At 39.4% G+C, this 26,362-nt stretch overlaps 1 protein-coding gene across 2 annotated transcripts; it reads right to left on the reverse strand.

Annotated features, from left to right (window-relative positions):
• Positions 1-540: 540 nt before the first annotated feature.
• On the reverse strand, positions 541-26,280 carry LOC139943691 (centrosomal protein of 72 kDa-like). 2 transcript variants are annotated; one of them, XM_071940432.1, is made up of 14 exons: positions 26,170-26,280; positions 23,183-23,348; positions 21,607-21,761; positions 20,153-20,214; positions 19,193-19,298; positions 18,054-18,179; positions 15,855-16,016; positions 12,564-12,731; positions 11,100-11,203; positions 10,186-10,339; positions 8,506-8,648; positions 6,908-7,046; positions 5,141-5,255; positions 541-3,771 (listed from the first exon to the last, which is right to left on the reverse strand). In XM_071940432.1, the coding sequence occupies exons 1-14, from the start codon at positions 26,231-26,233 to the stop codon at positions 3,642-3,644; spliced, it is 1,794 nt and encodes a 597-aa protein (XP_071796533.1). In that variant the 5' UTR covers positions 26,234-26,280; the 3' UTR covers positions 541-3,641. The 2 variants fall into 2 exon arrangements, with proteins under 2 accessions (XP_071796533.1, XP_071796532.1); XM_071940431.1 differs by having other exon boundaries at positions 12,564-12,752.
• Positions 26,281-26,362: the final 82 nt, after the last annotated feature.

The following is a 26,362-nucleotide window of genomic DNA, read 5'->3' on the forward strand; positions in this document are numbered from 1 at the left end:
ATGGGGCCTAGAGATTTTTCTAAGAAATAAAAGCTATCCCATGTGCGATTAATCAAATTCTTTTGGTCCAAATTTAAAATTGCACGGCCCGATTTTAGTTTGCCGAAAGGGATTTTTGTGTACCCACAACAAACATTAGCAGGTAAACTTTTAGTTACCTGCTCATGTTGTTGTGTTGTTATTAAGCTTGAAGAAGAAGACTCTGCTATGGTCGAAACGGCAGGCCATAAACTATTTTGTTAATTGCATTTACTAGGTCCTTTTTGTTGGTTAGAAGTTGTGGCAAAAGCTAAATTCTATTTCTCATTAATTTGTATGTTAACTACTCAACTTATATCAGCACATTTTTTTTGTGTTTTAATTCAAGGACAGCAAAAAGGAAAAATATCGGACCGAGAAAAAAAGAGAGAGACTTTTTACCAGGTATTAAAATTGGTACTTAATTTTCCAGGCAAATCAAGCCCCCCTCCCCCACCCCTAACTAAATAGACCACATCAGGCAAAACACAAACACACACAAAAATCCTTCTTGTTGTTCAGTTTATTATTAGTGTAGGTGAAAGAAAAAGTGCAGCGACTATAAAAAAATATCCCTCCTTTTTTTTATTTTATACATTTAGCATCTGCATGAGGCTAGTTTATTTTTGTATACAGTCACAAGAGCAGCATACATCAGCATAAAAATCAAACAGCATGCAACAAGGCTTGCAACAAATTGGTCAGATTTATAAGTACAGTGTATTAAAATTAATGTCAAAAGGTAATTTTCAAGTAATAACAAATTGTATAAAAAATAAAGTTATACCCTTTTGTGGCAGTTTCTTTGTTTTGTTTTATTTAAGAGTGGTGGCTGAAGTGCAAGAATAAATTAAAATAATTTCTATTGAATATTATTTAAATTACGATTGTCTGTTGCTAAAAAGCAACAATACTCATATTTTAGACCTGTTTTGATGGCAAAAACCCAACCAAATTTCACAGAAACATCGCCAAGACCTTTTGTAAACTTGACCTCCTGAATACTTAAAGGCAAATATACTTTTGGAGTTTGGATCCGTTTGATTATTTTAATCCTGTATAAATATAGATATACAATAAAAACTAAACTGTTTAAAGACACTGGACACTATTGGTAATGAGGTCTCGAAATCAAATTCGTGGAAAATTACTTCTTTCTCGAAAACTCTGTTACTTCAGAGGGAGCCATTTCTCACAATGTTTTATACTATCAACCTCTCCCCATTACTTGTTACCAAGAAAGGTTTTATGCTAATAATTATTTTGAGTAATTACCAATAGTGTCCACTGCCTTTAATGTCAATGCAGGAAGAATAATCCGTAAGTGGAATACACAAACTGAGAAACCTACATAACCTGACAGTAACATTTCTCAGATTCAAATTTTGGGGGATAAAATCTGATTTTCCCCATAACCACATTACTACTTGTAAGTGAAATGGTGCTCAAAAGCAAGTAAGTTTATTATAGCCATTAATTATAAGACTGATAACCAAACAAATACCTTACATTAATGAATAAAGGCCGAGTTTTAGTCAGTCGCGCGATGAAAATCTTAACGCGTGATCATAAAAAGACAGTTTTTAGGCCTCAATCTTATGATCGCGCGTCAAGTTTCCATCGCGCGACGGACTACAAACCCGCTTTAAATCAGCATGATTAATAAATAACACAGCATTTTGTTAGTGATTGAATTTGTGGGTGCAAACAGCATTAAGCGAATAAATATTATTATAAAAACACACACATTAAGAATGTTAAGTTTTTCATATTTTGTTCGGAAATTCTTCGCGTGGAACCACGTCCATATATAACTAGGTCATGAGAGATCACACAGTCTGTTTGAAAGCACTAGTGAGTATCTAATGTAAATGCTACAAAGCTAAAAGTCAATCATGGTCAGCCTGTGCAGTGCATTCTATAAAAATTATAATAATAATTTTGTTTTGACACAAACCTTCAAATTTATTTATTGGATTGGAGAGGATGAAAAACACCATAGTGTAATTTTAGTCTAAAAAGTTGCAGAATATGAATTTCATGCTCAAAACTAATTTTTTTTTCTGTGAAATATTTCTCACTCAAATGAAGTCATATCGCAGAGAAAATGCAACAGCTGATCTCAGTTGATACAACTAAATTATGGATATTTCATATGCGAAAAATTGTGCAATGTTTTTTTTAATCCCACCTGAACAGAATCCTGGTGAAGATTTTGACAAAATTTTGTAGGGTGCAACAACAAAATTAATATTTGTTTAATTTGTTCTTCTTATAAAAAAAATATAAAATTTGCATCAGGGAAATAGTTTTCTCCTGTTTAAATTATCGTTTACTTTGTGAGCTGGAAAAAATACAATTAAAGAATAATTGAATACAAAAGTTCTTTGTTCAAACCACTTTAACTTTTAAAATGTTCTAGTTGTTTTTCACAAATTTCTGAATCTGTTATCACAAACATTTATCTATTTTACTGATCCTATAGCATCTCGACTATCAATGGAAAGTGATAAGTAGCATTAGTTACTCCTACACAACTGTTCTTGACCAAAACTCTTTTAAAGGCAGTGGAAACTATTGGTAATTACTCAAAATAATTATTGGCATAAAACCTTACTTGGTAGCGAGTAATAGGGAGCTGTTGAGAGTATCATCATTGTGAGAAATGGCTCCCTCTGAAATAACGTAGTTTTTGAGAAAGAAGTAATTTTCCATGAATTTGATTTCGAGACCTCAGAATTAGATTTTGAGGTCTCGATATTAAGCATCTGAAAGCACACAACTTCGTGTGACAAGGGTGTTTTTTCTTTCATAGTTATCTCGCAACTTCAACAACTAATTGAGCTCAAAGTTTCACAGGTTTGTTATTTTATGTATATGTTGAGATACACCAAGTGAGAAGACTGGTCTTTGACAATTACCAATAGTGTCCAGTGTCTTTAAGGAAGCTGTCTGATTGTACGTGGAGGACCGAGGACTGCAGGCCCAAACAACAGTTGCTTATCACTGAGCCAGTCATACCAATCCTTATCCACAGTCCACACGATACTGAGTTGAGTTACCTTACACCCGTTTCAGACAGGCGTTCCAATGGCGCAAAACAAAATTATTGTATTAAGTACATGAAAAGAGGAATAAGGTTTCCTGTGCATAAGAGATAAGAGGTTTAAAGGCACTGGCCAAGTTGGGTAATTGTCAAAGACCAGTATTTTCACCTGAGTCAGTTATCGCAACAAATGCATGAAATAAAAATCTGTGAAAGCTTGGGCTCAAATGGTCTTCGAAGTTTCAAATATTTTAGTGAGAAAACTACGTTACTTCAGAGGAAGTCATTTCTATTAACAGCTCTCCTTTGCTCGTTAACAGGTAAGGTTTTATGCTAACATAATGAATATTACCAAATGTGTCCAGGAGTCGATTTCACAAAGAGTTAAGACTAGTCTTATCTCGAGTTAGGAAGAGTTACTCGTCCTAACTTAGGACTAGCTTAGGACTAGCTATACGTTTTTGATATCTCCTAGTCCTAACTCTTTGTGAAATCCACCCCTGTGCCTTAAAACTAGGGCGTCAAAGCAGCCAAATTTATTTGTATTTGAACCAGCCGTAAAACACCCTTCGAAGGTTTAAAATCCATTGTTCATGGTGCGTTTCAGCTCTCCATACGACCAATGTAGCTGCTTTACTTCCTCAAGGTGGCGCTGTTTGGTCTCGTCCAACTCTTGAAGAAGGTGGTCGTTAGTGTTGACAAGAGATCTGAAACAAGGAAAGTACATTGCGATGATGTGCTCAATACAAACAAGATACAAAAGGGCACTAGATTTAATTGAAATTTACCATACTGAAAATTACAATAGACCTTATGCATTGTGTCATCCAGCGGCCGTCTTAGTGGAAAAACGGTGACGAAACAATCGACACGCACAGATTTGTACGCGCGGTGCACAGGATTGGCCAATAAACAACCTCCTTTTGACCTCTAGGTGAGGGTGCCCTACTGAAATGACGTTATGTTTATAAGGTCTATATTAAATGAAATTTAAAATATATTGAAAATTACAATATTTAAACTCAGACGGTCTGAGCCAAAAAATGTACAGAAATGTAACACTAAAAACGACAAACAGAAAGTATTAAAAAATCTGATCAGACAACTTTTAAAAAGGCAGAGGAATAATGGTATACACCTCAAAAATAATGATAAAACACAACACACAAGATCATATGGTGGACTGATGAGGGGAATATACTGTTGCAGCGGTGCCGATCGACCAGTAGGGGGCGCCAGAACGACTCCCCAATCGGAGCACTGCTGTCGGCCCCTGCGGGCTGATCGATAAATCTGCTCGCCAGAGAGGGTACTATCTGATTAAGGCTTCTGCTTCTGCTTCGTGTTATTTCATGACTTCTTGAGGTTGAATAAAGCTCCAAAGAGAGAGGATATTTGTATCCTTGTGTCATTTAAAGCTGTGTACAACGCAACCCCCGGGGTCAACGCTACAATACTACACAAAGTTAATCTATTCCTGCTGAGCAAGTTTTTTCTTATCGTTAAAAAAGAAAAGAAATGCTTGCGCTTGTCTGCTCAATGATAACAGGGCCAGGTGATAATCAAGCCCGGGCTCGGGCTCAATCAATCGTTTTAAAAACATTTGTATTCATTACAAGGATTAAATTAGACAACTAGACCCCAAGCTGGAAACCAAACCAGAAACCAAAACCAGAGTCCTGGTTTAGAAAAGGCCATATTTTAAAGGGTTTTAAAACCTTTTGTTGATCAAATTTTTGGCCATGACGTGAGGCCATACTATTTGTGAATGAAGATGTATGTAATATAATTTACCTGTTGAAGTTTCAGCTTCATTAGTTGCCAAGTTTTTAAGAAGAACACAAAAACGATAACTACCAAGCAATTTTTTCAGTAGAGTCGCGTAAATCCGTTGAAACGTTTTACTCATTTCTAAATAATTATAGCACCTCAAGCAATAACATTTCAAGGAAAGCTTTTAACCATCATTATCTTTGAACCGTGTAAGTTTAATGTAAATCTGTGGAGGTTTGTCCCTCAAAAGTACCCAAACCCTTTAAGGGGTGGGGTATAAAGAAGGGAGAACACGCTACTTACTTGTGGCTTTCTTGAAGCATGGTGGCAAGCTCCTGTAGCTGGCTTAAATGTTTAACTCCGAGTTTTAAGCCCTCATTTTCTCGACTAAGCCTCTCGACATCTCTCTCAAGAACACCTGTAAAATGAACCAACAGCAAGAAGAACTCAGTTTGACACTTCATACCCATCACAATTGATTGTGCCAGAGTGTGATTTTTACAACGGAAAACCATTCTGGAAAGTAGCTTGCCTTGGTCTTCACTGTCGGGGGTGAAGTTTTAAGACAGCGGACACTATTGGTAATTACTCAAAATAATTACTAGCATAAAACCTTACTTGGTAACGAGTAATGGAGAGCTGTTGATAGTATAAAACATTGTGAGAAACGGCTCCCTCTGAAGTAACGTAGTTTTTGAAAGAAGTAATTTTCCACGAATTTGATTTCGAGACCTCAGAATTAGATTTTGAGGTCTCGAAATCAAGCATATGAAAGCACACTACTTCGTGTGACAAGTGTGTTTTTTTCTTTCATTATTATCTCGCAACTTTGACGACCAATTGAGCTCAAATTTTGTTACTTTATGCATATGTTGGGGTACACCAAGTGAGAAGACTGGTCTTTAAATTTGCTAAGCAATGTTTTCGGCTTATGGAGCTTTATAAGATTGGACGCTAGACTCCATGGAGGATGAAGCCCTCCTGAACGCGCCTTTTCCTAAGGTTGCAAAGCGCTCAGAGAATGACAAAAAAACCACAATAACAATGGGAGTGAATCAGAGACCAACAAGGAAACTATAGAACCAACTAGTCCCATACATCACTCGCATGATGTCTTATGGCCACCGCTCGTTCTCATATTCTTCACCCTCACTCTGGAACAACTTACCGCAAAACATCAGAACTGCTCCAAACGAGAACATTTTCAAGCATCTGCTGAAAACTTACCTGTTTACTCATTAATTTTTGTTAAGCGCTTCGGGACTGTTGTGTGAAGCGTTATATAATTGCCGTTCATTATTATTATTAAGCCAAGCCTGCAGCCATGATCCATACACTCTTGCTTTGCTGAGATGCAGAACAAAGAGCCACTCCAGCAGCTTTATTCCACGTACCGCATCTCTTTGGAACTCCATCCTCACACTCCTACCTTAACCCCCCGAGTTATTTCCATCTTAGATGCTTTTTTCTTGTAGCCAATTAAAAGTAGAGGACTTTGGCCTTGTTTGGGGCAAACTTGGTTAACGCTTTTTCGGCGCAAATAAAAATATAAACATGTTTGACAAATTAAATTTTGAAGTAAAATTATCTTGAAGTAATTTGTTTTTGACATAATCCTGAAAATCAGACCCCAATAAAGGACAAACCCTTGGCCTGTATCCATTGATGAGAGTCAATGCTCATAAGAAAAAGCTCAGAAACTATGTAGGATATAAATTCTGCTGGGCCCAATTTCATGGCTCTGCTTACCGCCGAATTCTGCGCTTACGATTGCGATTCTCCGCTTACGTAAAAGGGCCGATTCTGTGCTTGCGGTAAGCAGAGCCATGAAATTTGGCCCATATGTATGTTGAAACTATGGCTTTTCCACCTGTATGGTAACCCCTGGAGTTATAGATTCCACTGAGCTTTTAGGAACAGTGTTCTTAGCACTTGAGAAGTACATCAAAGAGCAGGTTATATTATGGAATAAGTAACGGCTAAATTTCTTTACCAGGCTAACTAAAAACGTTTTAATTCCGATAAAAGTCTGACAAATCTCATCGCTGTGAGTCATGACTGCAGACGTACCTGTGCGTAACCCTCTATCAGTCCGCTGACTATCAACTGATCTATCACTGGGTAACCTCTCTGACTGGACCGCCTCCAGGTTGCTCTGCAGCTGCTCTCTATCTGCCAGTGCCGCATCCAGCTGATTGCGTTGATTCTCCTGAAACACAAAAAATGTTTAAGTATAAGACAACGTTTTTTTCCAGAAGCATTTGAAGTCACACCTGTTCACACAATGATTATTTGGTTATAGGATTCGAGGCTTTGCATGGTGGGGTATCAATATAAATTTGGTTTGCAGTAACACCATTTGTGTATCTACTTGCCAGGTAGAGTTTGTTTTAAAATAACTGTCTTTTAAACTCTAAATGGCAAGTAGATTCACACAAATGGTATGTTTGGTTGATTATGATTTTAATTTGCAACTTGGTATCATCGTTCCCATGTTTCTTTTGCTCTGTATCAACAAGACCTCGCTGTGATCTTGATGAAATGCCGGTATTGAAAACATTTTTGTATGTATGAAACAGAATGTACTTTTAAAAATAATTAAGGGAACAACAGTGCGAGGACCCGGTCTTCACTGCGTGGTAATGACCGGGTTGGTCAATACACCTCCACGTGACCGGGTTTCGACCAATCAGAGAGTTTAAACCGTCCAAGGTATTTATTAAGGTTTCTTAACAATAATATGGAAGTCTTATATAGCGCACATATCTACCAAACAAGGTACTCGAGGCGCCGAGTATACACAAACTTTCAGAAAGATTGGTTATTGCAGTCTCAATTTTGAGACCCAATTATTTAGCACCTTATAACGGTTTACAAGGTGCTACGGGGCATACCGCAGCCACAGCCAGGAAACACCAGGGCGAACCCCTTCTCTTTTCGATAAGTGCACTGGGTTCTTTTAGATGCGTTACACAACACATGGGACCAACGGCTTTACGTCCCATCCGAAGGACGAAGCAATGGTTAAGTGTCTTGCTTAAGGACACAGTGTCACAGCTGGGGATTCAAACACACACTCTGCTGATCAGAAACACCACAGTTTGCATTCGGTGCTCTTAACCACTCAACCACGACACTTCCACAAACAGTAAGTAGATTAACATTGTTCGCAACCCCCGCTGCTTGTCAAAGGTTTGATATTGAGTCACCAGGCAAGCCTGCTCCATCGGACTCAAGTTCTGGGCCCAATTTCATAGAGCTGCTAAGCACAAAAATGTGCTTAGCATGAAATTTCTGCCTCAATAAAAACAGAATAACCAACCATATTTCCACATGATTTTCAGTATGAACAAAAAACAGCTGAATACCAGTAACTGGTAATTTGCTGGGGTTTCCTTCCCTGGCAATTGGCTCTGTAGTGTGACAAGGGCTTGACACTGAATCTCTGCTTCCAGATGAGCAAAGACAAACCTCGGTGGGTTCTTCAGAGCCTGCAAGCACCAAATACCCCCCATCGCCACCCCAGGCAGACGGCAGGTCATGGCGGGGTAACACCTGGGCGGCAGAGGAGGGGTCCACCCAGAGAGGGGACAACTGTATCCATTGGCAAAAGGCACGTTATAAATATGGTTTTTATTATTACTATTACTATTATTACCATTACATACCAGTTGATCTTGAGTAGCCTGCAAAGCTTGTCTGAGCTTTGCAATCTCAGCTACTGACTCTCTTGAGACATCTTGCCTCTGGGGCTGAGATACGTTGACCATGGCTTCATTCATCAGTGTTGACAATAACGTATGGGCTTGGGCTGTAAGAGAAATCAATTCATGGGCCAAACAAGGGACATTTTAATGCAGTGGACACTGTTAGTAATTACTCAAAATGATTATTAGCATAAAACCTTACTTGGTAATGAGTGATGTAGAGGTTGATATTATAAGACATTGTGAGAAACAGCTACCTCTAAAGTGATTTCAAGACCTCAGAATTAGATTTTTAAGGTCTCAAAATCAAGCATCTGAAAGCACACATCTTCGTGTGACAAGGGTGTTTTTTCTTTCATAGTTATCTCGCAACTTTGACGACCAATTGAGCTCAAATTTTCACAGGTTTGTTATTTTATGCATATGTTGAGATACACCAAGTGAGAGGACTGGTCTTTGAAAATTACAAACAGTGTACAGTGTCTATAACAAATGAGCATCTTTGTAAATTTGTTATGTTCCTTTTTCACGGAACTATGAAGAGAATGAAGTTACACAGTTCATTACAGATTATATGCGTGCACAGCCACGCACATTGTTACACATTTTTGCAGGCCTGATACTTCACGGAGGCAACAAAGGCGACTGCCTCCATGCCCATTGCCTTGGTGCCCTTGAAATGCTTTAATAGACTATTACAATTTTGTCATAGGGTGCCCTTTACCATGAGAATATGCCTTGGTGCCCTTGCCCTTTCAAAAACGAAGCAATACAGGCCTGTTTTTGTCATCTCCATTTTATGAACAGCAGTTTGAAACCAGTGATGTAGAAGTTATCTCAATGTTACTTTTGTATCCATTTACAATTGAGTTCGTTGAAAAACAAGAACTGAAATGACTTAATATTTATCTGTTGTTCATTTAGTGTCTCAGGGCACATCTACTTTGCTGCGTAGATTTGTCTTGCTGTTAATTCTAATTAGCAGATTTCGGAATTCTACAGATACTAGTCTCTTAAAGGCAGTGGACACTATTGGTAATTACTCAAAATATATATAAGCATAAAATCTTACTTGGCAACGAGTAATAGGGAAAGTTGATAGTATAAAACATTGTGAGAAAAACATTGTGAGAAACGGCTCCCTCTGAAGTAATGTAGTTTTCGAGAGAGAAGTAATTTTCCCCAATTTTGGTTTTGAGACATCAGAATTAGATTTTGAGGTCTCGAAATCAAGCATCTGAAAGCACACAACTTTGTGTGATAAGGGTGTTTTTTCTTTCATAGTTATCTCGCAACTTCGACGACCAATTGAGCTCAAATTTTCACAGTTTGTTATTTTGTGCATATGTTGAGATACACCAAGTGAGAAGACTGGTCTTTGACAATTAAAAATAGTGTCCAGTGTCTGAAATAAGAATCAGAGGTGTCACTGCTCTAATTGGTTCTTCTTGAAGGAGAACTGTGGTTGTTGGGCTTAGAATGAAGGGCAAAGAAGTGCATTCCATACACATGTTGTTTGTGTAAAACATGTCAATTTTTGTTCTTTCTGTGACACTGAATAGTCAGTTATCATTTTCTCCAATTAACGTGGAAACAACTTCTTGACCATTTGTATTTTCAGCTCGGCCCTTAAACACCTACTTTGGAATTTCCCATGTCTGTGGAGTGACTTTGTGCCGTTCCAGTATCTGTCCACCAGAGACAGGAAGTTATCTAGGAATAAGTTCAGGTCCACCTTTTCCCCTGACGGCGTCGCAGCAGACTTGTCCAAAGCAACTGACGGGACAGCTGGTACCTTTAAAATATTATGAATACACTTGTCATTATTGAAATTTTCTTTTAATAATAAAATAATAATATTCGGTTTTTATATAGCGCTTTATACACCATGTCTCAAAGCGCTTCCAACATTATTTCTTTGATCACTGTGCCATTTCATTCATTAAACCATCTCAGCTCCCAGGTGAGTGTATAGCCTGTGCCGCCAATGTAGCGCACTAAGCTAAACCAACCCATCTCTGCCCTCACAGGTACCCATTTACCCCTGGGTGGAGAGCAGCAATTATAGTTAAGTGTCTTGCTCAGGGACACAAGTGTCACGCCTTGGGATTGGAACCCACACTCTGCTGAACAAAAACACTAGAGCTTGAGTTTGGTGCTCGTATCCGCTCGGCCACGACACCCCTTTTCAGTTAAATAATTTTTAATTTTTAGTTATCCCATAAAACATTGTGTTGCCACTGTGCATCATTCCCCCACCCCCCATCAGATAATAACACGGCAGCTTTTGCATTCCCACAGTCGTCTACTTGACACATCAAAATCTCAAAGAAGTTTTGCTTTACAGAAAGAAGATGTCCCTCTGTCATTGTCCACACTGAACAAGTAATTCTGATAATTTGGCCTAATAAATAATGGGGCAACAGATAGTTGTCGCCCCATTACAGCCCTTTGCAGCCTAAAGTGTCATCCTACTGTTGTATTAATAATAAAAATAATAATAATAACAACAATAATAGTAAAAATAATAATAATAACAATTGGAATTGTCTTACTCTCTGTATTTGTGGCTCGGTTGCCCTGTTGCTATGGTGATGGGCATCTTGATCAAGATGGCTGCCTCTGAATGATGTCGGTTCCTCTCCATTGTGATTTGTATCTGAAATGTTTCAGAAGTGATCGCCAAATATGATCAACTCACCATCACACAAGTTAATTCAAATTCATAAGTGATAAAATGTTTGAAAGTATTTTTATGGTGTTTTTTAAAAGCACCGGACACCTTTGGTAATTGTCAAAGACCAGTCTTTTCACTTAATGTATCTCAAAATATGCACAAAATAACAAACCTGTGAAAATTTGAACCCAATTGGTCGCTGAAGTTGCGAGATAACATTGGAAAAAAAAACACCCTTGTCACACGAAATTTTTGCTTTCAGATGCTTGATTTTGGGACCTTAAAATCTAATTCTGAGGTTTTGAAACAAACTTGTGGAAAATTACTTCTTTCTCGAAAACTACATTACTTTAGAGGGGGCCGTTTCTCACAATGTTTTATACTATCAACAGCTCTCCATTACTCGTTACCAAGTAAGTTTTTATGCTAACAATTATTTTGAGTAATTACCAATAGTGTCCAGTGCCTTTAACAATAAGTAGATTATAATTGATGTTAAATTTGCATCGGGGATAAAGAATATTAATTTTGGTTTTTACCCATACACCGATGTGTGTTAGCACTGTATACTCAGTACTTTCCCGAGTCCTGTGAAAAAATATCACAGGCATGTTTCTCGGGTGGGATTCGAACCCACGACCCTTGCAATTCTAGAGCAGTGTCTTACCAACTAGACTACCGAGGTTGCCCGGCAGCTAGAGGCTGGGTAAAATCCAAAATTAATATTCTTTATCCCCGATGCAAATTTAACATCTATTATATCGTTGCGGTACCCTCTGCCAAAACATAGGATTCGAACTGCCTCTAGCTGCCGGGCAACCTCGGTAGTCTAGTTGGTAAGATACTACTCTAGAATTGCAAGGGTCGTGGGTTCGAATCCCACCCGAGTAACATGCCTGCGATATTTTTTCACAGGACTCGGGGAAAGTACTGAGTATACAGTGCTAACACACATCGGTGTATGGGTAAAAACCAAAATTAATATAGATTATAATGGTTCGCAACCCCCACTGCTTGTCAAAGGTTTGATATTGAGTCACCAAGCAAGGTATTTTGTATTATGTTGTTGCAGATCCTTGATATCTCTAAGGTTGGATATATGTGTATAAGTCTTTATACGTGGGATTTGAAACTTTGCATGGTGGGAGTATAATTAGGTGATGTTTGTGGTAGCACACTGTGAAAATCTTTCTTTGAGTCGTGTTGGTTCTAAAAAGAACCGGTGGTTGACAACTCTAGGACTGTTTCTTCTCAGAACTAACACTACTCAAAAGAGAGATTTTCACATGGTGCTACCACAAAACCTCACCTAATATTAGTTTTGTTTTGTTTTCATTATTACCTGGACGGGGTGTAAAATGCCCCTTGGATGTGTACGTTGTATATGCCTGACTCTCATCAATATACTTCATGTTAGCGTCTCTGTTCTCTTGCGCCGTCGCCGATGGGCCAAGGGCCTCGTCGCTGAACTGCACCCTCGCTCTCTCCTTATGGGTCGAAGACTGGCTCCCTGTAGGTTGGGTTGGGGAACCTTTGGGTTCAGGTGTCGGTTTGATTATAGCACACACTCGTTTGGAATCAGAGTTAGGTTTTAAATCTGGGTGGGGTACGGATCGTTGGTTATTGAGTGACACGCGTACATGCGGTGCCAGTGGGAAGGGGATGGTCTTGAGGTCGGGTCGGGGGTCGTTGTCTCGATCAGGTGATGAGATGAGAAATGAGACGGATTTGGAGTTGAGTTTGTGAGATGGGTGGTCAGGGGTCGTCTTTATGATGCTGTTATGACGACAGGGGTTACCTTGTGGAGATGGAGTTAGGGATGCTAGTTTTGAAGGTGATGTAATGAGGTGCTGGCTTTGTTTTTGAGGACTCTTCACAAAACCCGGTGAGAGAGATTTGTTAGTGCTCCTGTGAACCATCTCGGTAATTGTTTCAGGGGAATTATGAAGTGGGATGCCGTACTCCCATAAGTAAGATGCCGAGTCCGGTAAAAAGGAATTCGTAGAAAGATCTGTACCTCTAACAGAGTTTGTACCCAACCCACTGTTCCCAATTGTCCGAGGTGAACATAAACTTTGAGCGTGTTTCTGGTTGAAGATGTCGTTAGAGTAACCGTTAGGATGCCAGTTAGCGTGAGAAGTTTTCCAGATAGGTGTGGTATGCAATGCTCTAGGTGGTGTTATACTTAAGGTTCGACCAGAACTGCTTTTTGTCAAGTCCGAGTTAGGGCTGACTACAGCATTAGTCATGTCAGACATGCTACTACCAAGACCCGACCCACTGTGCCCACTTGTCTGAGGTGAACATAAACTCTGAGAAGTTTTCCCAACATGTGTGGTATTCAATTCTCTTGGTGGTGTTACAGCTCGACTAGGACTGCTTTTTGTCAAGTCGGAGTTCGGGATGACTACAGACAGGCTACTGCGATTAAGTGTCCCGTTAGATAGACCCGGCCTAGAGGTGGCGCTTCTTCTCCCTCCGGCCTGTTGGTCAGAATAATTAGTTTTCCTCCACATATTGAACGGTCTTTGAGGAGAAGTAAGTTTATCAGGACTGCGTTTGGCTGTCGCAAGATTCGACTCTGTTATATTAAGAGCATTCAGATGAGTTGTGTTAGCTTTATGGTCATCGAGATACGACTGAATGACAGTGTTTTTCAGAGCAGACATGTTATGGTAGAGATGGATAACTGGGCTCATTCCAATATCTGGGCTTCTGTTAGGCGTTAGTACCCCGGGCAGAAGCTTTGGGATGCTATTATCAGGGGTAGGGGGCGTAGGCGGGCTATGGGTAGAGTTTGGGTAATCTTTAGGGTTAGGTATGGATGAATAGAAAGTAGGTGTCAATTTTCTGTTAACTGTTATCGAGGCAGGTTAGGTTCATGTTATTTTAAGCAACGGGAGAGAAACAGATACAACATGTTCACAGCAAGGCATCTTTAAGAAGCGAACAAAAATTTGTAGTCTCAATTTGTGGTCTCTCTTTGTAGAAAATTTGGTTGAGTTGAGTTTACTTTACCTGCGCCTTAAGGCTTAAATTAATTTTAAAATTCACATGATTTGGATTATTGATTGTGAATTTACTAAAAAAATTAAATAAAAATTTAAACAAACTCACAAAATTATGTTGTGTTCAAAAATGCTGTATTTAAATGTATTTTGAACAAGACAAGGATCACATGAACCGAGGCTGCTAAAAAACTGAGCCCAAACAATGGTAGAACCAAGAGAAGTCCTCAATTTACTGGGTTGACAAAAGTGACTGTTGGGGTTGTGTGTGCATCGTGCAAGCCTTTTTTAGTGAAGAATGACACTGTTGCAGTTTTGAACACAAGTGACGTGAAAAGGCTATTTTTGATGACACAATGTTCGCACACAAAAAAGTTTTAAAATTCACCCTGTTCTATTATCAGAGCTACCACCATTTGCATCTTGCACAGAGGGAAATATTTAGAATTAGGTTGTACAGCTACGGCTACTGCTGTTGCTAAGGACATCCTATAGACCTTTGTCATGGTGCAGCCATCTTGAATTTCCCCCATCGATATCAATGTGCAATCCAAACTGAGGCTGGAAGAACAAAACAGTCTGGTTCCCATTCGCAAAATGATTATAAGCATCCGTTGATGTTATTTGATCCAAGGAACTTGACCAAGATGGCGGCAGCATGATAAAGGTCTACACCTCAATGCATGATGGCGCGGAAATCTGGATGAAAGTAGGTAGCCCTAGCTGTAGCCCCAAATAGACCGATCCATTAGGCTCCGCCTACGGCACATGTGTGAGCCTGAACACATAAGCCTCTTCAATGCCATTCTGCACATATCTGCGTCATGTGCCTAGCATACGCGCACGCATGTCAGACTTTATAGTGTCAAACTCTTGGTAGCACAATATGTTGTGATTGGTCAATAAGCAATGGGCAAGCTTAAAGGAACACGATGCCTTGGATCGGTCGAGTTGGTCTTTGAAAAGCGTTTGTAACCGTTTGTTATAACCGTCCTTTTACTTTGCGAACTAACACGGTCGGCCATTTATGGGAGTCAAAAATTTGACTCCCATAAATGGCCAACCGTTTTGGTCGACGAGGTAAAAGGGAAACCACGCAATTTCGAGGCAAACTTGTGTGGATCATTGTATTCTACTTTTAAATCATCTTTCTAACCATATATGCATTTCATAACAAACGGTTTCAAACACTTTTCAAAGACCAACTCGACCGATCCAAGGCGACGTGTTCCTTTAATGGATCAGTCTATTCGGACATGGCGTCACATTCAACATAATACAAACAAAATTGTCCATAATCAGGAAATCTTTTTAAAATTTATTTATCAGAACATGGAAAGAATGGTTTGTTTTCGGGAAATATGCGTAATCAGGGGTGGATTTCACAAAGAGTTAGGACTAGCCATATCTCAAGTTAGGACCAGTTACTCGTCCTAACTTTGGACTATCCATGCAATTTGTATATCTCCTAGGACTCCTAGGACTAGTCCTAAGTTAGGAATAGTCCTAACTCTTTGTGAAATCGACCCCACGGAGAGTTGGCAGCTCTGCATTACGATTAATCACTACACATGGCACTCGGGGGAATATGCACGGCATGGCAAGATGGCATTATGTGCACTCACCTGATTCCACTGTACCCTGCCCCTTGTCCCCTCTCTGGGTGGACCCCTCCTCTGCCGCCCAGGTGTTACCCCGCCATGACCTGCCGTCTGCCTGGGGTGGCGATGGGGGGTATTTGGTGCTTGCAGGCTCTGTAGAATCCACCGAGGTTTGTCTTTGCTCATCTGGAAGCAGAGATTCAGTGTCAAGCCCTTAGTCACACTACAGAGCCAATTGCCAGGGAAGGAAACCCCAGGAAATTCCTGGGAAGTACATGTAAACTCCAGCAATTCTTGGGAATTTTCAGATCCCATGTTCACCCCTTTGTTAGTTTCACACTTGCCATAGTTTCACACAATAAAACATGTTAAAGACACTGGACACTATTGGTAATTGTCAAAGACTAGCCTTCACAGTTGCTGTATCTCAACATATGCATGAAATAGCGAAGCTGTGAAAATTTGAGCTCAATCGGTCATCGAAGTTGCGAGATAATAATGAACAAAAAAAACGCTCTTGTCATACGAAGTTGTGTGCATTTAGATGGTTGATTTCGAGACCTCAAGTTCTTAATCTGAGGTTTCGAAATCAAATTCGTGGAAAATTACTTCTTTCTCGAAAACTATAGCACTTCAGATGGCGCCGTTTCTCACAATGTTTTATACTATCAACCTCTACCCATTACTCTTTACCAAGTAAGGTTTTATGCTAATAATTATTTTGAGTAATTACCAATAGTGTCCACTGCCTTTAACCCCAGGGTTATCTTGCTTGGCATGACCCAAATCCCAAAGCAATGGTGGTTTTTATCCTGTGATAAAAGCCTTGCAATGCCTATCATCAATTGACCTCAGCAACTTCCACATCGTCTCCGAGGGATTAAGACAAAACTAGAAACACTTCTGATTTATCATTAAGATGTACTCAACCAAACAAAAACTGTTATAAATACAAATTTTTGCCAAGAATAATAATAGCCCAATGGACCAGCCTGCCATTAAACATCAGGGAGTCAACAACTATAGAAATCTTAAAGAAACGTTACAAAATTGGTAAGAAACAAAAATCGTGAAGATCACAGATTTACATAAAACTAACCGGTCTAATGATGATAGTAGAAAACATCCTTTGAACTATTTCTGCCTGAAATTTCATATTCGATGAGAAATAAATAATCTAATCTAGCGTTTGGAGTTTATCGCTCAGTGAGCGTTTTATTCATTATTGTTTTGGCATCGTTGCAATGCAAAATTTGTAATCGGATTTACACTATTCTCTTGTGACCAAGATGGCCGATCGAGCTCGAACTTCTACAGGTTTGTCAGTTTATTTATATGGAGGATTACATTAAGTGCTTACACTGCCAGCTTTTTGCAAGCAAAACCAATTCTGTAATGTTCCTTTAATCTTTAAGTCTAGAATCCGTAATAGAAATCTTCTTCGAATCAAAGAAAGGGCTCTTTCAGATTACAAAGCTGCCTTGCAGCACGACTGCACCGTGTGCAAGATATCCAGTCTATTGGAGTTTTCACAGTTGCTAACACCCGTTTCAGACATGCGCTCCAGAGTCGGGCCAAACAAAATTCTGAACTAAGTACATGAAAAGTTTTACGTCTGAAACAGTTAGGAGCGACTGGAAGTGCTAGAAGTGGAAAGATTGACTGTTGCTGTCGTTCAGAACGACTTTGGAGCGCCTTGGTTTCAGACGGCGAATCCTGTCGTGTGCCGAGCCAACGTTATGTTAAGTTGGCCTGTGTGAAACCAAAATTTATTTGTGTCGACCTAGAGTTGCTCCTAATCTATTTGGTTCTGCGCGACTCTAGACGCCTGTTTGAAATGGTTCTGCGCGACTCTAGACGCCTGTTTAAAATGGTTCTGCGCGACTCAAGACTTTGAAATGGTTCTGCGCGACTCTAGACGCCTGTTTGAAACTGTTCTGCGCGACTCTAGACGCCTGTTTGAAATGGTTCTGCGCGACTCTGGACGCCTGTTTGAAATGGTTCTGCGCGACTCTAGATGCCTGTCTGAAACGGTTCTGCCGACTTTAGACGCCTGTTTGAAATGGTTCTGCGCGACTCTAGACGCCAGTTTGAAACGGTTCTGCGCGACTCTAGATGCCTGTTTGAAATGGTTCTGCGCGACTCTAGATGCCAGTCTGAATAAGGTGTAATAGATGCAGCTATTTGACAATTACCGATTAGTTACATGAAAGAAAGGCTCACCTTGATGGGAGTGAGCAGTCACCTTGGAAACAGTTGCTGTGGAGCCTGTTATTTCTCTTGGTCTTCCAAGGTCACCTCCCGATCTTGCAATCATATCCAAGACGTCACAATCATCTTCATCAAGAACTTCATCCAATCAAACATAAGATACTTGTTACGATTTCCAAAATTGTAGTCTCTTTTGAAACTAGGCTTTTGCTCTGGCCAGTGCAACATTGAACATAATATTAGTGTTATACATCATGGCGGTACCCGCTGCCAAAACATTCGAACTGCCTCTAGCTACTTGGCAATCTCGGTAGTCTAGTTGGTAAGACACTGCTCAAGAATTGCAAGGGTCGTGGGTTCGAATCCCACCCGAGTAACATGCCTGTAATATTTTTTGACACGACTCGGGAAAGTACTGTATATACAGTGCTAACACCCATCGGTGTATGGGTCAAAACAAAAATTAGTATAATATTAGTGGGTTCTTATTGTGCTCACATCCATCGCTCAGTGCCGCCCAATGCACTGAGACCAATTCCTTTAAATAGCACCATGTTATGGTTTACAAGGTGCTGTGGCGCAATATGCTGCCAATCAAACCAGGAACACCAGGCCACACCCCTTCTCTGTGTTATTTTACGTGCATTAGACAACACACAGGACCAATGGTTCAAAGTTCCATCCAAAGGACCAATCAATAAATGTTAAGTGTCTTGCTTAAGGGCTCACACTCTGCTGAACAGAAAAGCCAGGGGTTGAGTCTGGTGCTCTTGTCTGCTCGACCAGGGTGTCATGGCCGAGTGGATAAGAGCACCGAAAAAGCTCTGATGCTTCTGTTGAGCAGCGTGTGGGTTTGAGTCCCAGTCATGACACTTGTGTCCCTGAGCAAGACACTCTCCACCCAGGGGTGAATGGGTACCTGTGAGGGCAGAGATGCTTCTTGTGATTGGGTAGTGCATATAATTGTCGCACAGGCTGCATACTCCCCAGGAAGTTGAGATGGTTTAAGGAATGATTTAAGGCCCAGTGACCAGGGGCAACAATGTCGGAAGCGCTTTAAGAGCCCTCAGTTGTGAAAAGCGCTATAAAAACTGATTATTATTGTTAATATCCATCAAAAGGGGGGGGGAGGCCAGAAAGTTCAAACTAACCTGTTGGCTTCCTGGGTAGGTTTGACACCATCTCTACTCTTGGGTTCGTCACCCTCTCGGCCTCTGCATGTCCCTTCATGGGTAAGTGCTCTGTGAGGTCGGATGCCTGCGTAGGAAAATGTCAACATAACATGATATGACAATTAAAACTTATTAATAATAATAATAATAATAATAATACAAGGTATTTATTTATAAAGCGCTCTAACTAACAATGCAAAACCACAGCGCTGTTTACCCAATTAACAATGAGCAAAGGAAAATAAACATTATAAGCAAACAAACCAATTGAACATGTGGGTTTTTAGAGATTTCTTGAAGACTGCTAGTAAGCTACAGTGGTGGATGCTGCATGGTGAATTGTTCCAGAGTTTGGGGGCAGCAGCGTGGAAGCTTTTTTACCCACTAGTGGTGCGCGTTTTGGGGATGGCAAGTAGTCTGGTACTGGTAGATGACCGGAGGTATCTGTTAGGTTCGTACAACCGAATGAGATCCATTAGGTATGAAGGCGCAGAGAAGGTATTGAGACATTTGAAGAACAGGGTAAGTAAAAGAGCTATATTACTCACCATAGAGCTATATTTTGACTAGAGCGCTAACTTGCTCTGCGTTTTGAAACAACCCTCCACGCAGAGATGTTTGATGTGTCGCGTGACTACGGAATGATTTTAATTTTAAGAGAACACACATTTGTATACCTCCGCGCTACGAAAACTGAAGTTTGATTTGATTGACGTACGTGAAAAAAGTATACGCGCCTTTTAAACATGACGAACATGACGCTTGCAGTTTAACGAAAGGCATTGGAGAGGTTAGAGGAGGAGCCTTATGGACCGGTGTATTAAATGTTGAGGATTAAGTAAGACTGAAGTAGTCGGAGAAATGTCTTGAACATTTCAAAAGTCACTTGACGTTTTGTCCGAAGAATAAAAGCTTTTTTGAGTTGATGGTGTTGCTCACCTGATCGGAGTTGAAGTGCATCAGGGCCGCCTTTCTCTCGCTCTCACGAACTGAACGATCATCTGTAATAGAGAAAACAACATTGAAAAACTTAAGACCAGTGCATTAGACTGCTTGGCCTTAACCAAAAAAAATTGACTCATATAAGGAAAACCGTGCAATTTTGAGGAGGCATATATCTGTGTGGACCATTATATTCTACTTTTAAAGGCAGAGGACACTATTGGTAATTACTCGAAATAATTGTTAGCATAAAAACTTACTTAGTAACAAGCAATGGATAGCTGTTTATACCAGTGAGAAAAGGGTACCTCAGAAGTAACATAGTTTTTGAGAAAGGAGTTGTTTAACACAAATTTGATTTCGAGACCTCAAAATTAGATTTTGAGGTCCCGAAATCACGCATCTGAAAGCACACAACTTCGTGTCACAAGGGTGTTTTTTCTTCCATTATTATTTTGCAAATTCGACGATCAATTTGAGCTCCAATTTTCACAGGTTTTGTGCATATGTTGAGATACACCAAGTGAGAAGACTGGTCTTTGACAATTACCAGAGGTGTCTAGTGTCTTTAAAACACTTTCCTAAAGAATGCATTTCATAACAAATGAACTCAAATGCTTTCCATAGACCAACTTGCCCAAACTAAAGCAACGTGTCCTTTTTCTTTTAACCCTTTAGAGACCATAGCAGCCACAAGCAGCTATATTTAATTATAATAATTATTATTATTTTTTAATAATAATTATTATTAATATTATTAATATGTTGCTTGTACCAAAATACCTATAGTGGCCACAAGATTTGACCTACAGATGCTTTCACTACTCGAACAAGAGCAACAGCAAGACATTTTAAAGAAAAAGCAATGTACTAAAACTGACTTTTTCTAATGTCTCCAATGTTCACAAAGAATCTAGAGTTAAAAAAAACCAACATTTATTTGTGTTTCTATAAGTTTCCTGGAGTTTTTCCTACAAAATAATTATAAAGGAGTTAAATGTGTGGACGCATGGTGGTGTTTACACAGAAATGAATGGTCTCTTAGTCTTAAAGGAACACGTTGCCTTGGATCGGTCGAGTTGGTCCTTGAAAAGCGTTTGTAACCGTTTGTTATAAAATGCATATGATTGGAAAGATATTTTAAAAGTTGATTATAATGATTCACAAAGTATCACTCGGAATTGCGTGGTTTTCCTTTTACCTCATCGACTAACACGGTTGGCCATTTATGGGAGTCAAATTTTTGACTCCCATAAATGGCCGACCGTATAAAGTTTGCAAAGTAACAGGAAAACCACGCAATTTCGAGGCAAATTTGTGTGGATCATTGTATTCTACTTTTAAACATCTTTCTAGCCAAATGCATTTTATAAGAAATGGTTACATACGCTTTTCAAAGACCAATTCGATCGATCCAAGGCAACATGTTCCTTTAAGGGTTAAACACTTACCCAGCTTGCGTAGACTAGGCAGCATGTGGACCATGAACAGTCGGTAATCAGGTTCATTCTTAGTGACTGGATTCAGGCGGAGATCCACCTCTAATAGGTTGGTGTTATGACGCAGCTGGTATAGGTCCTTCAGCGTTGCTATGTTGTTGTAGTAACTGATAAAAAAAGGTGTGATTAAGGAATAATAATAATAATAATAATAACTGCTGGGTGTTCAAGGTGCAGTAAAACCAAAGACAAAACGAAAGAAAAACAGACACAACCAAATTAATCCTTGAAAACCTGTGACATAAATATTGAGCAGAGATTTGAATGTTGTGGTACAAAGACAAGAACAAAGATTAAGGGGTAGAGAGTTCCACATGCGTGGCGCAGCTGAAGAAAAAGACCTGTCACCCCATGAGTGTCGAGACTTGGGTTCAATGAGAAGCATGGAACTTGATCGCTGATTCCTTGATGGAGTGTAAACTTGAAGAAGTTAGAACAGGATTTCCTAGACAGTGTCACAATGTGAGCGACGGTATTTTGGAGGCGTTGAAGACGGGAAGTCTGGTTGTTAGGAAGACTGTAGAGAAGAGCATTGCGATTGTTAAGCCGAGAAGTAACAAATGCATTCATGAGTGACCTTTTCAGTGGCACCTTTGTCCAAGTACTTGCGAATCTTACCAATATTCCTGATGAGGTATGATAACAGACGAACGATATTGACTGTTGATGTGTGGTATGCGAACAACTGATGGGGTAGGAGACCAGTTATAATAATAACTATTTATAAATCGTTTTTTAATATCGCCCTCTTCATACCCGAAGGGCTTCTCGAAGCGCTCCAAATTTATTACCCCTGGTCACTGGGCCATTAAATTCATTCCTTAAAACCATCTCAGCTCCCTGGGGAGTAAACAGCCTGTGCAACACATATGCCCTACTAAGCTAAATCAATACAAAGACCATCTCTGCACTCACAGGTATCCATTTACCCCTGGGTGGGGAGAAGCAATTATAGTTAGGTGTATTGCAGACATCAGTGACACAATTTATCAATCCTTTCAGCGAGGATTTTACTATATATTGCACCTGTGGCAAGCATGTGGCAATGCATCTAGAGTAAAAGCCGCAACTATTTGAGGCGCAACTAGTCAAGTAGTAAATTTCAATAGTTGCCTAGGCCTACATGTAGTCCCAATAAGCCATTTGCAAGTTAAATTCGAATAATGTCTGGTATTATTGCTTAGTTACAATGCACCCTTTACATTTGAATTCCTCAGACTATCGAGACAGTTGCTACGCGACGTGATTAGGGGCAAGTTTTGTATAGCAACTTCCAGGATAAGCAAACCCTGGTACCATTGTGCCATACACATCCATTCAGAATTGTGTATGGGTGTTCACCGTCTCTTACGTAACTCCTACGTAACTACGCAAAAGCCTGCCCTAATCACGTGGCATAGCAACTGTCTCGATAGTCTGAGGAATTCAAATGTAAGCGGTGCATTGTAACTAAGCGAGTCATTGTACCAGACATTATTCAAATCTAACTCGCAAATGGCTTATTGAACAAGATTTAGCGGAAGGATACATGTTGAGTTTCTCCAGGACCACCAGATGTTGAAGACCATCAAGACTCTGCAGGGCATTCCTTGAGAGGTCCAAGTGCTTCAGACGAGAGAAATTCTGCAAGGAGCTGCCGAGATGCGTGATCTTCTCATGGTAAGTTCCCGGTAAGGCCAGAGATCGAACTTCATCTAAGTATAAAAGGACGACAAAAACATTTGATCAATATTAAATTATAAATTGATTTAAAGGCAGTGGACACTATTGGTAATTACTCAAAACAATTATTATCATAAAACCTTTCTTGATTACGAGTAATGGGGAGAGGTCGATAGTATAAAACATTGTGAGAAACAGCTCCCTCTGAAGTGGCGTAGTTTTCGAGAAAGAAGTAATTTTCCACAAATTTGTTTTTGAGACCTCAGATTTAGAATTTGAGATACTCGAAATCAAGCATCTGAAAGCACACAACTTCGTGTGACCATGGTGCGACAAGGTGTTTTTTCTTTCATCTCGCAACTTTGACGACCGATTAAGCTCTAATTTTCACAGGTTTGTTATTTTATGCATGGGATATACCAACTGTGAAGACTGGTCTTTGACAATTACCGATAGTGTCCAGTGTCTTTAAGACCAATCACAGACAGAGCAAGTCCCAGGGGGGATGGATCAACCAATCAATCAGGGGGTGAAAACAAATAGTTTTACCAGCCACTGGCCTTAAACTTCGCTCTTGAGCGGGCACAACGGGCACAAATTACTGACAACCAAAAATCATATAGCGCCGCGTAGCGGCAACAATGCACAAATCGGATCACAACCTTTTGCACAGGTGCTCCTTTGTTTTACCAGCGGCGCGGCGGCGCTGTACTGATCAAAAACATTGGGAACAAGGATGATCCGAACTGTTGAATGGATAAAGCTATTCCCTATGGGCGAGTATGTCTTTTTGATTGCCGGTGCGGATGGGAGTAATAGTGAATGTCACGTGAAGTAAGTTCCACCAATCAAATGACAAGGATCTGTATGTCAGTTATATAATAATTATTATATTCCTTTTTATTATGTGAAAATGAGTGAACAAGTGGTGGCAGGATTTATGAGATTGAGATTGATACGATACGAACAGTTTTCCAAAAAGAGAGTCCGGCACCAGTGCTGTCCGGCACTTTTTGCATTTTTTCACAAAACCCCAACAAGTTTTATACCATTGGAAAGATGATAGCCAAAGTACATGTAATCCAATGGTGTTTATTTCATTTCAATAGCTTATAGAACGGGGAAGTTATGCCAATTTAAATGCGGCAGAGGGACGTTTTGAGTCTGTCTATTTCTTACTGAAAAAAGGGCATGGAAACTGCTCCTGATTTATTTATAAGAGCATATTTTTATAATAAATTTGACATAATTGATTTGGGTATCATTTCCAATGGGACACTTGGTAAAAAAAAGTCTTGTTTACATATTTTAAAGCCTTACAAACTAAAATAAATGTAGCACAAATAAATTTTGTTTTCATTCACAGATACCTCAAGTCTTGAAGCTTCAAGCAAGTCAGTTTCAAAGACATATGAGCACTGCATAATTAACTGTTACCATGGCTACTGAAAGATGCATTTTAGGTCAATAAAGAAATGCTTTTGTGTGGCAAAAAGTTGTTAGCAGGGTTACCAAGTATTTTAACAAATATCAATTCATTAGAGTAATTATGTTTACTTCTCTGTTTATTATGACGCAAATTTTAAGCCTTTTTTTCTTTTTGGAAAGTTAGAATAAACATTGCCAAATATCTCTTATTTTAAATTCTGCAAACAATTTGTTGTTGTTACCCTCTCCGAAATGAACCCAATAAATTCCTGAGCGAAACTTGCTAGGTGTTTCCCTACACTAGGTCTATTTTTGAAAATTGCGCAATATTTCAGACTGCTTTAATCACTCACGCTGCCAATCTTGCTAATAGATACGCCATTTTTCAGTTGAGGGACACAACCGTTGAAATAAAAATTGGCAGACACGTTGGGTCGGAATTCGCAGTGCTGCGCTGCGCTTAACCATGGACTCAATTTTGATGGAATTTCTGGAAGCATCGTCTCTATAAATTTCCTTTAGGATTGTTTGCGAAAGTTCATATAAATACAAAAAAAAAGTACATAGACTCAATTTTGATGGAATTTCTGGAAGCATCGTCTCTATAAATTTCCTTTAGGATTGTTTGCGAAAGTTCATATAAATACAAACAAAAAGTACATAGACACACGTCTAACCTTTCAAAGAACTAACTGTCAAAGAACTGTTAATGACCTATAATATGTCATTTCAAAGCGTTTTCATAAGAAAAATCTCCATAATATGCCCAGATTTCCTCATGTGTTCCAATTTTACACTTTTTTTTCACGTGAATTATTTCAAAATGGTACTATTGAAAAGCTGACAAAATTCTACACCATTTGCTCCAGTATTCTTGAGAATGAGAATATACTTCTTGTAGTGGTTGACAAAATGGAAGTTAAGAAATTTAGACGCGTCAATATCTGGTCCCGAAAACGAAACTTAATTTTTCACAATTACTGCATCTTTTTGCGAGATTTTTTTGCTATGCAATTACTAATCTTTATTTATTCTTCTGGAAATCTGAATCCTTGTTGATTTGGACAAGGTTATAAATGTCAAATTGGAATTTATTTCATAACGAATGAAAAAATTATGGCCCTTGGGCCTTTTAGAGTATTGTTGTGTTGACTATCATAATTATTTATGGTACTTGCCCTATGCATGGTTTGACTATCGAGGAAGGAAATTTCCTTCTTGACAAAGACAGTTTAACGCCCCGCCCACTCGGTCGGAGATTCACGGCCTGCTTCTTCTTGCCTCTTGCCTTCATGGTTCGATTGACATGCAGACAACAGTCAATACATTACATGTCATAAAATCGTCGGTCATTCTGATAGAATAATTAACAATTATACATATTAATAATGAATTAATAATCTATCACAAATTGTTCATGCTTACCGAGGCTCTCGGGGTTTAAATGCACTCTTTCTCTTATCCATTTTTCGTTTATCGTGAGCGCCATTTTTCAAACGAAGAAAATGAATCAAAATCTTAAAATCTCAACAAGGTGGTCTCCTTTGAACAGAAAACAGTCAAACAGTTGCAACACGTCTGGGGACCTGTCTTAGAACAGGAAAGCTTGAATTTGTTT

This window comes from Asterias amurensis, chromosome 11, assembly GCF_032118995.1.
Source record: "Asterias amurensis chromosome 11, ASM3211899v1".
Taxonomy (NCBI): Eukaryota; Metazoa; Echinodermata; class Asteroidea; order Forcipulatida; family Asteriidae; genus Asterias; species Asterias amurensis.